This window comes from Nipponia nippon, unplaced genomic scaffold (genome assembly GCF_047370975.1).
Source record: "Nipponia nippon isolate SJK-2023a ecotype South Korea unplaced genomic scaffold, ASM4737097v1 scaffold_3, whole genome shotgun sequence".
Lineage (NCBI taxonomy): Eukaryota > Metazoa > Chordata > Aves > Pelecaniformes > Threskiornithidae > Nipponia > Nipponia nippon.
Window position 1 is genome coordinate 67,384,855 of NW_028262347.1, and position 14,152 is coordinate 67,399,006.

At 42.9% G+C, this 14,152-nt stretch overlaps 1 protein-coding gene across 2 annotated transcripts in view; it reads left to right on the forward strand.

Moving 5' to 3' along the window:
• TMTC1 (transmembrane O-mannosyltransferase targeting cadherins 1) overlaps positions 1 to 14,152 on the forward strand; it is a 150,442-nt gene that overhangs the window by 12,063 nt on the left and 124,227 nt on the right. For both annotated transcript variants that reach the window (XM_087767160.1, XM_087767159.1), the window contains exons 2-5: positions 1,608 to 1,785; positions 3,520 to 3,593; positions 4,795 to 4,971; positions 6,799 to 7,005. In XM_087767160.1, the coding sequence (XP_087623286.1) occupies positions 1,608 to 1,785; positions 3,520 to 3,593; positions 4,795 to 4,971; positions 6,799 to 7,005 (636 nt within the window). The remainder of the gene's footprint in view (positions 1 to 1,607; positions 1,786 to 3,519; positions 3,594 to 4,794; positions 4,972 to 6,798; positions 7,006 to 14,152) is intronic.

The following is a 14,152-nucleotide window of genomic DNA, read 5'->3' on the forward strand; positions in this document are numbered from 1 at the left end:
AGGCAAAGTGATGTATGCTGCTGCCCTGAAGTGGCTTGCAAGAGGAATGGGGGGGGGGGGGGGGAGAAAAAGCCCCAGCTCTTCATGTATTCTTGAATCACACAGACTGATGTCTTGTCAAAATGTAGCTGCATCAACCCATACATCAAAGGGAAAGGTCAAGTCATGCTAAAATCTCGCTTTTCCCAAACTCTCTGGGTTTCAGCTATTGCCTCCACAAACACTCCAGTGGGAGCACAGCAGGAATGCACAAGTAAGTCTCCTGGTCTGGTAAAGTGAGATTGTCCTGGAAAACGCAGCCCAGGACAGATAGCACTCTGTTGCTTCTAAGTAAGGAATGTAGAGAGTATTTACAAAAAGCGTATGTTGCCTGGCCATTGCAGACACACCACACCTCCTCTGTCTTACTAAAAAAACTAAGGTGCTGGCATAGTAGCAGCAACTCAGTGGCTTTGCTGTTGTGTCAGGCATGTCGTGGGAGACCTGGAGTCTGTCAGTAACAACAGGAAGGGTTATTGTCCCTTTAGCATGTTTACAGCTACATGCAAAATATTTAGATTGAGTCTTTTTTTCACCGGTGTCTTGTCTATTTTTTTTTTTATTTTTTTTAATGTCCTTTAGCATTAGTACTTCCAAATTCCTTGTTCATGTATGGAGTCTTCCCTAGATAGAGGCACCATGTGTGTGTGTGTATATATGTGTGTGTGTGTATGTATATATATATTTGTCCAAATGTGCAGATGCAGTTAATTCTAAAGAGAATCGAGTTATCTTCTACTGCATGTAAGGCAAAGCCTGTCAGCAGCTGTTAAGCAAGCTGGCTATAAAAAACAGTGACCAGAAAAATGTGTTAATACACGCTGTAAAACAAATGTCATAACAGCTTGTTATATTTGGTTTTTTATGATCGACACAAATAACGTACTCTAATTGTCTCATCGGGCCTAGGGTGATGTTAGCTAACTTATCTTTAACATCAATGCCCTTATAAAAATGATGCTAACTATTAGACCAACTTCTGAGTGTAGTCCTCCTGTCAGTAAGGCATTTAAATAAATGCTTAACCTTCAGTATGTGAAAGTATTTTGAAAGTTAAATGGGAATAAGTGCGCCTGTAACACCAAGCAGATGCTCCAGCGCCTTACCGAGTTCCTTGTCTTGGCTGTTCCCAAGCGAAAGCACCTACTCCATAGTAGAAAGTAACTACCTGTACTGTAAAGCTGCCACGTGGCTGAGACAACCGCAGAAGGTGCCAACAGGGAAAGAGGACAAGTGCCGTGCTTGTGATGTTGGACGGTGGCATTTGCTGCTGAGGGACCACAGGCATCGTCTCGCTGCGGTGAACTGTACTGGGAGGGCACAAGCCTCTCCCATCTCGGTGTCAAGAAGGCTGCCAAATTCAACCGCCTATTTTAAAAACTGGGGAAGTGGTTTCTCTTCAATCAGATAAACCAGACGTTCAGAGTGATTTTCACTAATTAGTTTAATAGCACTTACATTAGAAGACTGCAAATCAGACAAAAAGCATAATTTAGAGTATTTGAAAGATGTCCTCCTATTACAAGACCTCTCCGGTCTACTAATGGTTCCCTTTTGTTTCCTTACAGGTTAAACATATTGCTGGCTGGTATGAACCCCTTCTATTTCCACGCAGTGAATGTAATTTTACACTGTCTAGTGACTCTTGTGCTGATGTACACTTGTGACAAAGCTGTGTTCAAGGACTGTCGACTTGCTTTTGTCACGGCGCTGTTCTTTGCTGTGCATCCCATTCACACCGAGGCTGTAAGTATGTGACACACAAAAAAAACCAAACGGGTGATACAGGAGCTAAAAATAAATGCGTACTTTACATTGTATTTTTTTTTAAAGAAGCCTCCGAGTCATACGGAATATGGTACTCGTGATTTTTTTTTCTGTGGAGGAACAAAGGTGAGAATATACTATGTTTAACGTAATTTGCAGGAGTCATTAAGAAAAAAGTGTATTCATGCTTGCCAGCTTTCTACTCCGGCACTAAATTCTAATTCACGGTCCTAATCAGCAATGCCGGGAATAAACGGACAGTCATTCAGCTGATGAAAATGTCGAGGCTTCTGAAACCAGAAACCTCGGTGAGGCTGCGCTCTCCTGCTGGGACATTGTTGCTTGCCTTCAGCCATCTCCTATAGTCATCAATTTAAGGGAGAAAAAGCGAAGGGAGCGTTAGTGTGTGCTCTGGAGGAGATCGCTCAGATAGAGGTGATATGACCCATGGATTAATTTATATTGATTTCAGTTAAAAGCTAGCAGTATCATCTTCAGAAAAAACTTGTTAGCTTAATAAACATCATGGTAAGTTTACAGAGCAACAGCTCATATTGGACACTTTTCTTCTCATTATAAGGAAATGCTTAAAGACATCGTCATGCTAAAACTGCAGTCTGTTAGTGTGGGGAGGTACTTCTGTAGATAAAATGAGTCTCGCGGTCTTTGAGAAGGAAATGCAATGTCTAGCTATCCGTACTTAAAAAAAGAAATGCACTCGTTAGCTGAGATGGCATTGACATCACAGGCTCTCCTTACGAGCCTTTGTAAATGAGTGAGGGAAACGGCTGCCGCGGCTGAGAACTTTTCAGGAGAGATTACCTTAATAACAAAAAGCCACGAGCTTTACAGTTACTCCCTGTGCTGTCTCGTGTGAACTAATCAGCTAGGCTCCCTTTGATAAAACAGCTTTATATTATAAGGGAGGTTTTAGAAGAGGCACTCTTTGAAATTTCACCTCTTTTGAGATTATATAATTAAGCTATATTCAGCACTCTGGCATTTATTTTAACCTTTTTAAGATCTGACCCAGACAAAAATAAATTCAAAGGGCCTTTTATTTGCTTTATGGGCAATTTTTAGATCTTTATGAAATGGAATATTGAAATAGTTTGTAAAAAAAAAAGTGTTTATACATTCTTCTTCAGTACTCTCTTTCTTATAAAAAGGTTTGGTTAATTAATATGTAGAAAAAACTCTCATAAACTCAGATTATTCAGAAAGAGAATAAGTTACATACTACTCTATCACTTTTTGGTGATAAGGTTCATTCAAATATTAATTCTTAACTCATTCCTACATAATAAGTCTTCTCCAAAGAGTTGCTCTTTCATTAGTCTTTTTCTTTAACAAATCTCAGTTCTGGGAGTTGGATGCGTGTCTCATTTGAGCCTTATGATACAAAATTAAAACAGATCCCTAAAATTGGCATTTCTCTATGCAACTTTATTAATATTTTAATAAGAAAGTAGAGAATGACTTAACTGTTGGCTTACTCATTTGCTTTGCCAAGTGAGAAATGCAGCAGACAAAACTGAGCATGCTCACCGAGCACACTAACCAAGTAACGTTTCACTGTATTGAAGGAGGATAACACTGAAAGATAAAAAACTTAAAATAGTAGCAGTTAGCGTGGATCGTTGAAACAGTCGCTGAATGTGCATGCCTTTTTATATATGTGCTTTTACACCTGTGTGTCTCTTTTCGTTTTAGGTAACAGGTATAGTAGGCAGAGCAGATGTCCTAGCCTGTCTACTCTTTCTGTTGGCTTTTCTCTCCTATAATAGGTATGGATCCTTGCTATCGGTTGTGATAATATCCTGAGGTGCTCTAGTCTGAGGAGGAGACAAAGGGGAAACTTGTCGGTTCTGGGTGGCTGTTGGCAGAGGTACTTCCCGCAGCGCTGCTGCCTGGAAGTGCCCTGGCCCCTGCTTTCAGCTGTGGTGCCAAAGACGTGACGCTTAGGAGAACAAATGAACATAGAAAGAGAAATCAACATTTAAGTTCCCCCCCCTTACTTTGACATTACAGCTGACCATACACTAGAGGAGGGCTTGTAGAGCTAAAAATTATAAAGAAATGTTTTCAACTGGGGGCAAATTGTCTGCATGTAGAGTGGAGAATGGACGGATGCATGCCTGCCTTTAAAACACATGCTCTGACCGTGGGACTCCGAAATACCTGGTTTGGGAGAGTTAAGGATTGTGTCTAGACTGTTCGTCATCCTTTTCAGATGAAAACTTGGCACCGTTTGCTGGTCTGTGTCCTAAAACTGTGGCTGAACAAGTATAGATAAAGAAATAGCTTTGCTTGGATGGGGTTTCTGCTCCTTTTGCATTGTTGTTTCATTTAGGAATAGAACCGCGTCATCATGGCCGCATGGAAAAACTGCTTGTATCCCTGTTGGGCTGCTTGCTACAAATCCGTAGCGCTGCTTTCATCAGAAGGTTTCAAAGGCGTAAAACTAGTAGTGACCCCGCAGGAGACGGCTTGTTTGATTTCGGTTCTTTCTTACCTTCTTCCCTCTCATACAGGCTTGCTGCCCCGTCTGTTAATGATTAGGACACATCTTTGACTCAGGGGAGTGTGGGTGGGATGGAGGAATTTTTACTCGCCTAGTGCATTTTGTCACATAAGGAGAATTAAGCATGTGTGTTCTAGATGACGGAAAGCAGGTGTTTTTCTGCCCTTTCCGTCTTTGTACTTACTCTGCCTTCCTCTGACTGTTTCAAGTCCACTTTATCTTCCTGCTTCTCTTTTTTTCCCTCCTCTGCTCAGATTCTTGGTGTGCCTCTCAATATTTGTGTTTTCCCTTCCTGTCCTGCGTCTAAACCATTCCTCATTTATCAGCAAACAGTGTAGATTGTTCACGTCGCTTATTACCAGCATCTTAAAAAATTAAGGAAAACTGTCTCGGTATTTGTGTGAATGGAGTAAACATGAAAATAACAGAGAAGTTAAAATATTTATGTGAAATCTATTTTTCAGGAGTGTGGATCAGCTTTATGTCGGGGAACATTTCCCTCCCACTGCCTCCCCATTCTTTTTGCTGCTTAGTTTATTCCTTGGGACGTGTGCAATGCTGGTGAAAGAAACTGGAGTCACTGTGTTTGGTGTGTGCTTGGTTTATGACTTCTTTTCCCTCTCCTGCAACGGACTCAAACCGTAAGTAACTTGTTATGCTCGCTGGGCTTTTCAAGTGTTGCCACCTGTGTGTGCAAAATATATATTATTATATACAGCACTGTGGGAGGTGGACTTGCCCCGCTGAATTAGATGGCACACATTTGACAAATTTGGAGGGCACCAAGGTTTCATTCCATATTTTTTTTGTTACTCTTATTGCTGCCTGATAACTTTTGCTGGGTAGATAGACCAGATGTGAAGAACTGATCTCTCAAATGCTCAATTCACTCTGGCAAGACTAACATTTATTTTTTCCGTGGGAGTTCTGACTGAAGCATCAACATCTTAAAATTTCTCTGGCGAACTCCTTCTATTTGCAACGTCTGCTTGATTAGTCAGTCACAATGTCATGGTTGTAGAAATATCATATGTTGTTTAGTAGTAAAATCAGGTTTGATCCTTTCTGTCCTTACAGAATGGAAAAAGAGGGAAAATATCCAGCCAGTTCTGGGATCATTGGAATAATTAGCAGCTCTCAGCAGTCACCGGAGAAAAATAAAATACTTCGAAGTTTGTATCCCTCACCCACTTAGTGTCACAAATAACTATGCTATTCTGTATCTCCATTAAAATTCAGAAGTCTTGTTTTGATAGAAGCTGTTTTTTATCCATTTCTCTCCCAAACCATACCTGGTGCAAATCTATTGACGAGTGAACATAAGAGCTTACTGCCACTGAGAATGGGAGGTCTCTCCTGCCATTGCTTCTCGTGTTCCCACTGGTGCTGCCCCACAGGCTCTGGAGCCTGTCATGCCCCTGCGTGAGCTAGTGTATCTAGGTTATAAAAAAGGACACTGAATTCATGTTTCTGCAGTAGTGAATGAAATCAGCTCCCAGAAGGGTTTGGGGAGCGCCAGAGCTGGCACAATGCGAGAACAGCAAATGCAGGGAGAGAAGAGGGACCCTCCTCTTTCAGGAGCATCCTGGCTTCCCTCCCATTTCAGTCCTTCCTCTAGGTCCTGATGGGGGATGGACCAGGTTTCAGGCCCACCTGCCCTCCCTCCATCCCCTCTACCACCAACAGCAATCAGAGGGCAGATACAATGGATCGGCAGAGGATTTCTCCTGTTTTGACCGGATAAGTAATTCCTAACGATGTAACTGGCCGGCAAGTAGCCAGTGAGTAGTTTTCTGGGGACTGACAGCTGGCACGCTTGTTAACACTTGCATTTACAGTCTGGCAGGCACGTTCCAGGAGCTACACAAATGTTAATTAATCAGGGGAAAATCTGTGCCCTCCTCCTTCCCCCTCCCCTCAATCTCCCCCTTCCTGTAGGTTCACATTCCAGTGGCCTCTCCAGGTTATTTCTTTGCTTCAGTGGCATCCAGTTGCCCAGATGTGGCCGTTATTTAGCTTGCAGGAATGAAGCTCTGTAGTCCAGATGTGCTGCACTTTCATATTTGCTCTAGTTGCACGTATTGTGCACTTTTCTGTCTGTTTGTGGTGCTCAGGATTTTATGACTGTATTTGACTTTTTTAGGGGGTAGCAGAAAACCAGCAGCCTCTACATACTGCTGAAACTCATCTCCTTCTACTCCTTCCTCCATACGGGAGTGCTCATCTTCTGTTGCTGTTAGGTCTCTTCCTCTAGATCTAGTTAGGCACTAATAAATCCTGTCCTCCCAGCATGCAAAGACTTTGTATTTTGGGTTAAATAAAATGTCGCTTGTTCTAGTTAGATACCATGTTGTGCTGTTTTCATAATGTTCAACCTTTTGATAAGTAAATGTGAAAAATAAAAATCCTTAAATCCTTTTCTTTCCCCTTTCCCCTCTTTTTTCCCTTTTCTCTGCATGTGTAATCAGGAGAAATGGGGGGATCCACCAGAGACCTGCCCGGCAGTCCACAGCTTCTCCCTGTGCCTCGCTGCAGGTTCCTCCGGCGGGCCGGGAGAACGGGAAGCATCGCTTTGCTCACCGGGGTACCTGGAGCTCCTGCCACCCGGCATCACCTGCGGAGCAGCGGAGCGGTGGCCTTTCTGTGCCCAGCAAAGCCATGTGGGCCATTCGGAGGTACTGCTGGCTACCTGCCGCTCTGTTGTGGTTTAGTTTGCAGCTGATCCTACCTTAAAATGTCAAGTCATTCACTTTGTTTTAGCCGTTTTTATCCTGAAATGTGCTGTAATTTTTCTTGTGCTGCTGAAGAGGGAAGAGAGGAGAGCTGGAAGGAGGGTTAAGGGAAGAAAGAGGAGGGAATTGAAAAGTGCATTTCTTCTGCTTGGGAAGAGAAGAATATCTGGGGATTGTCCATGTCCTGAGACCTTCTATCCTCATATGATATTGGTAGGCAATGCTCTCCTTCCCAGCTTCTCCATGGAGAAAGCCAAAACTGTAATGCTAGTTTGAATGTGAAGAGGGGGAATATGTGCATGTATACAATAATGCCTGAAGTGAGGTGAGTGCAGTGCAAGCAGGATATTACGTGATACTGCTATATATCTATATATACACGTTTGTAGGCATAATTTCTGCACGTGGATGTACATACATGTAGATGTGTGTGTATGCATATTTATGTATATATATGGAAGTAGAGGCGATACCCACATCTGCTTTATGCCCAAGAATGTGCATATAATGGTAAGAGCCGGGCTCAGGCAGTAACAGAAGGATTTTCACGGGTCGCGTCCAGCAGTTCTCAGCACGTTCATTGTGCACCTCCTTGGGGAAGGAAGGGCTCTCCCATAACTCAGGGCCACGCTCTGGCACAAGACCAGCACTTGGTGCCCTTATTCCTGTGGAACAGCACTGAGTTATAAGAGTGTTTAAGGGGGTGTGACTCAGCAGCCACCCCATGGATCTGTGCCAGAGTCTGGGGTTTTTTCCTTTCAACCTTGACCTTTGTGCAATCTCCCTGGTAGCCCTTGCCCAACTTGCCCTTTGTGGCTGATTTTTGGTTTTAACTACAAAACACTCACAGTATGATTTTAATTTGGAGAGCCGTAATAATGAGTTGCCCTGCACTACCTATTCCTTGGAAAAAGTGTTTTGTTCCTTAAATAGATCAGGAATTACCTGCTGCAGTTCGCTGATCATTTAATGGTTGGCACCTGAATGGGCCCCATGGAGCACTCCTGAAACCTGGGAAAGGGAGAGTTTTATTCCCACATAACACCCCTCCTTAATTAGTTCAGTAGGAGCTGTTTGTTTGTTGTTGGTTGTTTTTTTTTTAATCTTCCTGCTGCATCAGTATTGATGGCATATAGGTGTTACATGAGACCTGTAACTTCTCAGATCACAAAGCCTGTTTCCTCTACCTGTACTTTAAATGGTTCAACCCACGCGAGAGCTTCTGCCCTACAGGTGTTTTGTCTGATTGGTCTGACTTGGGGATGGTTGGGTTTTTGGTTTTGTTTTTAACAAGGAAGGGAGTGGGTTTGGTCGTGTTGCCTCTCTGTGGGAATCTGTGACACAAAAATGGTATGGAAGTCCAGGCTTGTCAGAGTGGGTAAGTGCTAGCTGCTCCGGCACGGAGACTCTTCTGGCCATTGGGAACATCTTCTAAAGTTGTTTGTTTGAATTTATTTCTTCTCCTGTATCCCCAAATGAGCAGCACAATTGAAAAGCGTGGGTGACCCTGGTTCCTTCTGATATGCCAGGCCAGAACGGGCTGTCCAAAAGCCTTGTTTAACATCTTGCCTCTAAAGTTTAGGACCTGGTGGGGAGCAGTAACCTGAGCATGGCACAGGTGTAGCTGCTATTCCTGGCCTTTGCTCTCTCCCAGTTTCTCTCAATGCTTTTGTTCTCTTTGATACCTGGATTTGTTTTCTTTTTCCCTGACAGATACTATGGTAGAGGGTATCAATATAAAAAATGTATCCTGTCGTCCTCCATCTTCTTGTTCCTTGTTTCTTTTACCCCTGTTTCTTTCTTTCTTCCTACTGCTCCTTTCCCCCTCCTTTGCTTTACACTTTTTCCAGACGCCCTCCCTCTGCCCCTGCTTTTGGGAATGTCCCTTTCTTACACTAAGGGGAAAGCCTCTGGTTTTCCAACCTCTTCAGGAGAGGCTGCAGAAGTTGTGTTGGAGAGACCGTGCACATGGGATGGCTTCAGAGGGAACTTGTCCATGCTGCCAACTGGCATTTGCATTACGGCAGCTGCCTCTTCAAGTATTGTAAAAGATTTCTGCACATGGCAAATCAAGCTCTGCGTGTACATAGCTGCTTTCTTGTTTTTAAAAAGGGGCTCTCACGGTGTAAGCCGCTCAGCTTCCCTTTTCAAGTGACTGACAGTGTACAACACACTAGCAACAACCTGTTGCGTGATGGCTCGCTGTGGGATGCCCAAAGTAGAGCTGGCTTGGTCCCAGTGGCTGAGAGGGAAGCCTGCTGCCACACATTTGTGTGAGAGGTGTGCCCAACAGCCTTGGGATGAAGCCTGGGATGGGTTAATGGATGCTGCTTTGAAAGAAACTTCTCTAAAACGCTATTGGCAAACCTTCTTTGCTATTTTTTTCCCTTGCTCTGGATTCCTGTTTCGTCTGAAGGCAGGATAAGGCCAGATAACTTCTTGTTGCATGGAATGACAGCCTTACAGAGCCTGGGCAATTTGACCAGTGCCTGCTTGTCTAATGTCAATGATACTCACTAGAAAAAATAAATGTGCTGCTACAGCATTTGTCATTTCAAGAGATCTTCTCAATTCTCAACCACATGGAGCATGCTTGCAGTAGTATGGAACGGCAAGATTAAATGTATTGCAGCTCTCTGACTCTCAGAATGATGTCCATGTCTCGTGGAGGTCTGTGGACCACTACCTGGTTGTATGACTGCAGTCTTCTCCTTACTTCCATGTGCTGACTCCTCTCACAGACCAGATTAAAATAGTTGAAATACTTTCTGTACACAGTCTTTCTCTAGTGCTATTGGCATATTATATGCTATGAAGTAAGAAGCACTCAAGGCAATTGCTCTATTAAAATACAATCCATCTTAAAAAAAAAAAAAAAGTAAATCCTTGCTATAGATGAAAAAAAGATAGAAGGAAAAAAATTGAAGTTGCTGTCAAATATACAAAATTAATTACATAATTTCTCCTCTGTAATCAATGTTTCTCTGACTTATGTAGGTCTCTTCCATAGCAAAAGGGAGGGGAAAAGATTTTAAATATTTCAAACTCCAAAGTCAGAGGGCAGATTGGGCACAGTGAAGTAGCTTCAGGTACCTTATCTAGTGCACCTGGTTGCTAGTTGTAAGGTCTTCATTAGAATAAAATAGTTGTGCACTGCTTAAGCTGTACTTTGAAGTACTTGTGATCAGTTAGGTTTCTATTTAACAATATTTTATTATGTATCTTGCTACTAGAGCTAACTGAAAAATGCAGGAAAATGTAATGGAGGAGTTGAGGGAATCAGTCTAATTAGCAGTAACTGGAGTTAGTTATGTAAATTCTCGGTGCAGAGAGATTTCTGTTCTTTATTGTCACTTGCTCTTATCTTCAGCTATCCAGTGAATGTGTGGGTTGCAGTTCTGGGTGCCTTCAGGAGTAAGGAATGAGTTAGTCTGGGTGAAATCGTAGGTTTTATCCCCACGATTTATTGCAATTTTGGGGGATGCTGGCATATACTGTTGAAACGAGGTAACTAGGGTCTCTTATGAGTGTGATCCATCTCCTTGAGTTTTAAGACCTGAAAGAGGCTTCTGACCATATGGGCCCTCCCGAGTGACACAAATGGAGAAGGGCAGACAGGAACTTTCATGTCAGGCTTGTACTTCTGTTTGGGATAAGGCCAGAGCTTCAGTGCTTTCACTATGATGGTGCAGTATACATATGCGTGTCCTATTAAAAAGCAATATCAGCGTTAACACCTCATTGCTCACCGCAGCGATACTCTGTTAGATCCGTGAATATGTTTGACAAGGATGATGTATGTAAAACAACAAGCTGTCACAGTCCCTTGTGCAAGTTGTGTCTGTAGTTATTGTCACTCATTCTCTTTTTTTTTTTTTTTTTTTTGATTTGTTGAACCCACTGAAACCCGAGATCTGTTTGGTTTTTTTGTTTTGTTTTGTTTTAAATTCCAAGGCTACATGTAGTTGTAGTCATGCCACGTCATATGTGCCTCACACTCGGCATTACTAAATGCTGTCCAGCCCATGGACACCCTCATACCACCTAATCCCCCTGATGGGTTTGAGCTTTGTAAATGAGCCTGTGGTGGGCCTGCAGTCTAAGCTTCTTGAAAAACAAGACTCGTCAATAGCTTGCATACTTTTGAAACTGAAATCTCTGTTTCTCCTTGGTGACCTAGAAACTGATTTTTATTGCATCTGCTGTTGGTGATTCAGCTGGTGAGACTCTTCCCTTAGGATGGACAATAGACTGGTGTTTAGTGCTGCCGTTTTCCATGTACATGAGCTGTTGTGTTATTTTTTTGTGTTTGGTTTTTTTTTTTTATTTTTGTTTTTTTAATTTTTTGCCAAGTGGCAGAATGAGAGAAGCAGCAGGTGTACCTGGAGCTGTGCCCGACAGCATCACTTCACTCTCTTTTGCGCGTACACAGAGATGTAAAGGAGCTCACGACTTGTTAGCGCTGTGGGATCCAGGCACAAACCCCCATTGATCCAAAATTCAATGAAATCCTTAAGGCTGTAGCAGGGATAAATGCGATCTGATGACTAAACCAGCAGCAATGTTGTTTCCTTTTGCAGTAGCAGGGGAAAGAAAATGGAAACACCCTGCAGAAAATGGTGCATTCCAAGGATGGCTGCGCTGGCCCTAAGATTGATATACTACAAGGAAAAGTATGTTGAGGTCATAGCGTATCTTCCCTGAGTCCCCGCGCAGCATGCGCGGTCAGCGTTTGAGCTGAAACAGATGCTGTTCTCCAACACGAAGGAAGAGCAGAGGGAGCGGGGCGGGGGGGGGAAGCGTTGGCACACGTAACGTGTGACTACGTAGCAATTGCTTGGTGTTGATTTGGCTTTTCCTCGCCGGGTGCTTCTATTTCCAATTATTGTCTAGCAATGATTTTTTTTTTTTTTTAAACTAATTTGACAGTATAGCACATTTCTGCTTTAACATGAAATTCCTGTTCAAAAAGCAGAAGTCTCAGCTGCGTTTCTAATACTTCCCCTTGCCACACAGTGTAATGCTACTTCCGAGATTCATAACCGATATAGGCAGAACTGTGTGACTGGTTGCCCAGATACGGGATTTCACGTGTGCAAACTTTACCTTTTCTTGAATTTGTTAGAGGAAGTTTCATAGGAAGCTGTGGCTCAGCATATGAAACTGCCTGGGTTGTAGAAGTGCGAGGAAGACACTTTCTGTTAGATTTGGTACAACTTTCTTTAACTTTAGGAAGTTGTGCTTAGTTGCACTCGCACACCCTGAAGGTCAGTACTGGTTGTGTTCATACACAAAGCACAGCAGTAAAAAGCATTGCATGCCTCTGAGAACTATTATTAGTAACTATTATTAATGTATTATTTTGGTCAGGGGCAAACATACAACAAAAGAAAAACCTGAATGCTTGTCACTGGCCTAAAAGGTCCTTGCTGTGCGACAGCAAAATAGCAAGGAAGGGATATAGGGCTTTGCAAACACCACAGCAATAGTTAGTGGAGAAATTCCAGGACAGGGGCCTGGTTTGGGATTCAGCCTGTGGTGAAAAAGGTCTGGGAGTCTAGCAGTCAAAATTATTTTCTTTAGGAAAGCAAAATGAGTAACCTGGAGCATTAAGCAAGGGCGCCAGCCTAGGCTTTTCCCTTCCTTCCTCTCTCACTGGTGATCTCCTCAGGGCTGTGAGGTTTTGAAAGTAAAGGAGCAAACTCCTAGTCTGCGATGCTCTGAGCAAAGGTTGGCGTTGGATTGCCTCCGTGTGAAAGGAGAGAAAAGGAAGTGCTGAATTGTTGCTGGCCATAGGCTGATTTTTTTTGGGGGGGTACTGATGTTTAAAATTAAGCTGAGAATAGGACGACACAATTTCACCCCAAAAGACAGGTAGGACCCTGAGTCCCAAGGCCTGGGACACACAGTGTGTGCTGAAAGATGATAGATTAGATAAGTGTCGTTGTTATCCTGGTAACTGTGGGATGATGCTTCTATGGTATTGCAGGCTTTTTTTAATTGTAGCAGGTTTGCTAAGGCTCTGCCATTCTTGCTATTTAGTAAGCTTAAGTTATGAATGAAGTTCGGCCCCCTTTGGGGAGGTGTATTGCAGAGGTGGATTTGGCCGGTGGTTTACTATTCTCTGAACTCAGTTCTTTAGACCATTTTTCCATTGTGAGTCTGAGCAATAGCTCTAGCTACTGCTGTGTCTGTGTCCTGTCTTTTTAGGAAATGTTCGCTGGCAATAATACATGAATGTTCTCCTTTGCCTGCAGTCAGCGATGATATTTATTGTCATGCTGAGATGGTACCTGAGGCCACCAGAAGACTCCGCTAGAGTCTAGAAACACGTGAGGGGTGGGTGCCCCTATGCTTAAAGCCTTGGATTCAGCCAAGGATTTACACGCTCTGGCCTGTGACTGTCTTCCAGAAAACCCTTGTGTAATCTTGGGAAAATAATTACATCTCTCTGTTCCCACGGCATGTGCTGGAAGATGAGGCACAGTAATGCATGCTTCTTTTCCACCTCCATTTGTGCAATGTGGCTGTCGTTTTAAGACTCCCCCCAAAAAAGCCAAGGACTGTCTGTCTTATGCATACTTGTGGCATTATGTGTCTTCATCTTTGAAATCTGCAAGTGCTGTTTCAATACAAGTAATAGAGCTCACTGCTTGCTAACTCAAGTTTATTTAAAAACAGCACTGCTTTGGTATGATGATGACTAATGTTGCATGCACACACAAAAAGACATGTTTAGACATCATTAGGCTGCAAAATTATGCACTCACCAGGTAAGAAAGGCCTGATTTCATTTTGGCCCTGTTGTGTGTTTATATTATGACAGACTTTAATTACACTATCACATACCATTTTTTTCTGCATGATCCCTGCTCTATTCATTGTCCAGAATGGATGGTGCTCACTTAATTTGCAACTATTCAATATTTTGTTTCTTCCTTGTCCAGGGCATGGCCCCATGCCCTATTTTCTTCATGTCATTCAAGTCCTGCTTTGAGACAGATTAACAACTTCTCGATAATTTCTCTGTGTACAAACTACCAAGTGCTGGTATTTCCTCACAGTTTGTTGCTTCAGTCTGTAATCTTTT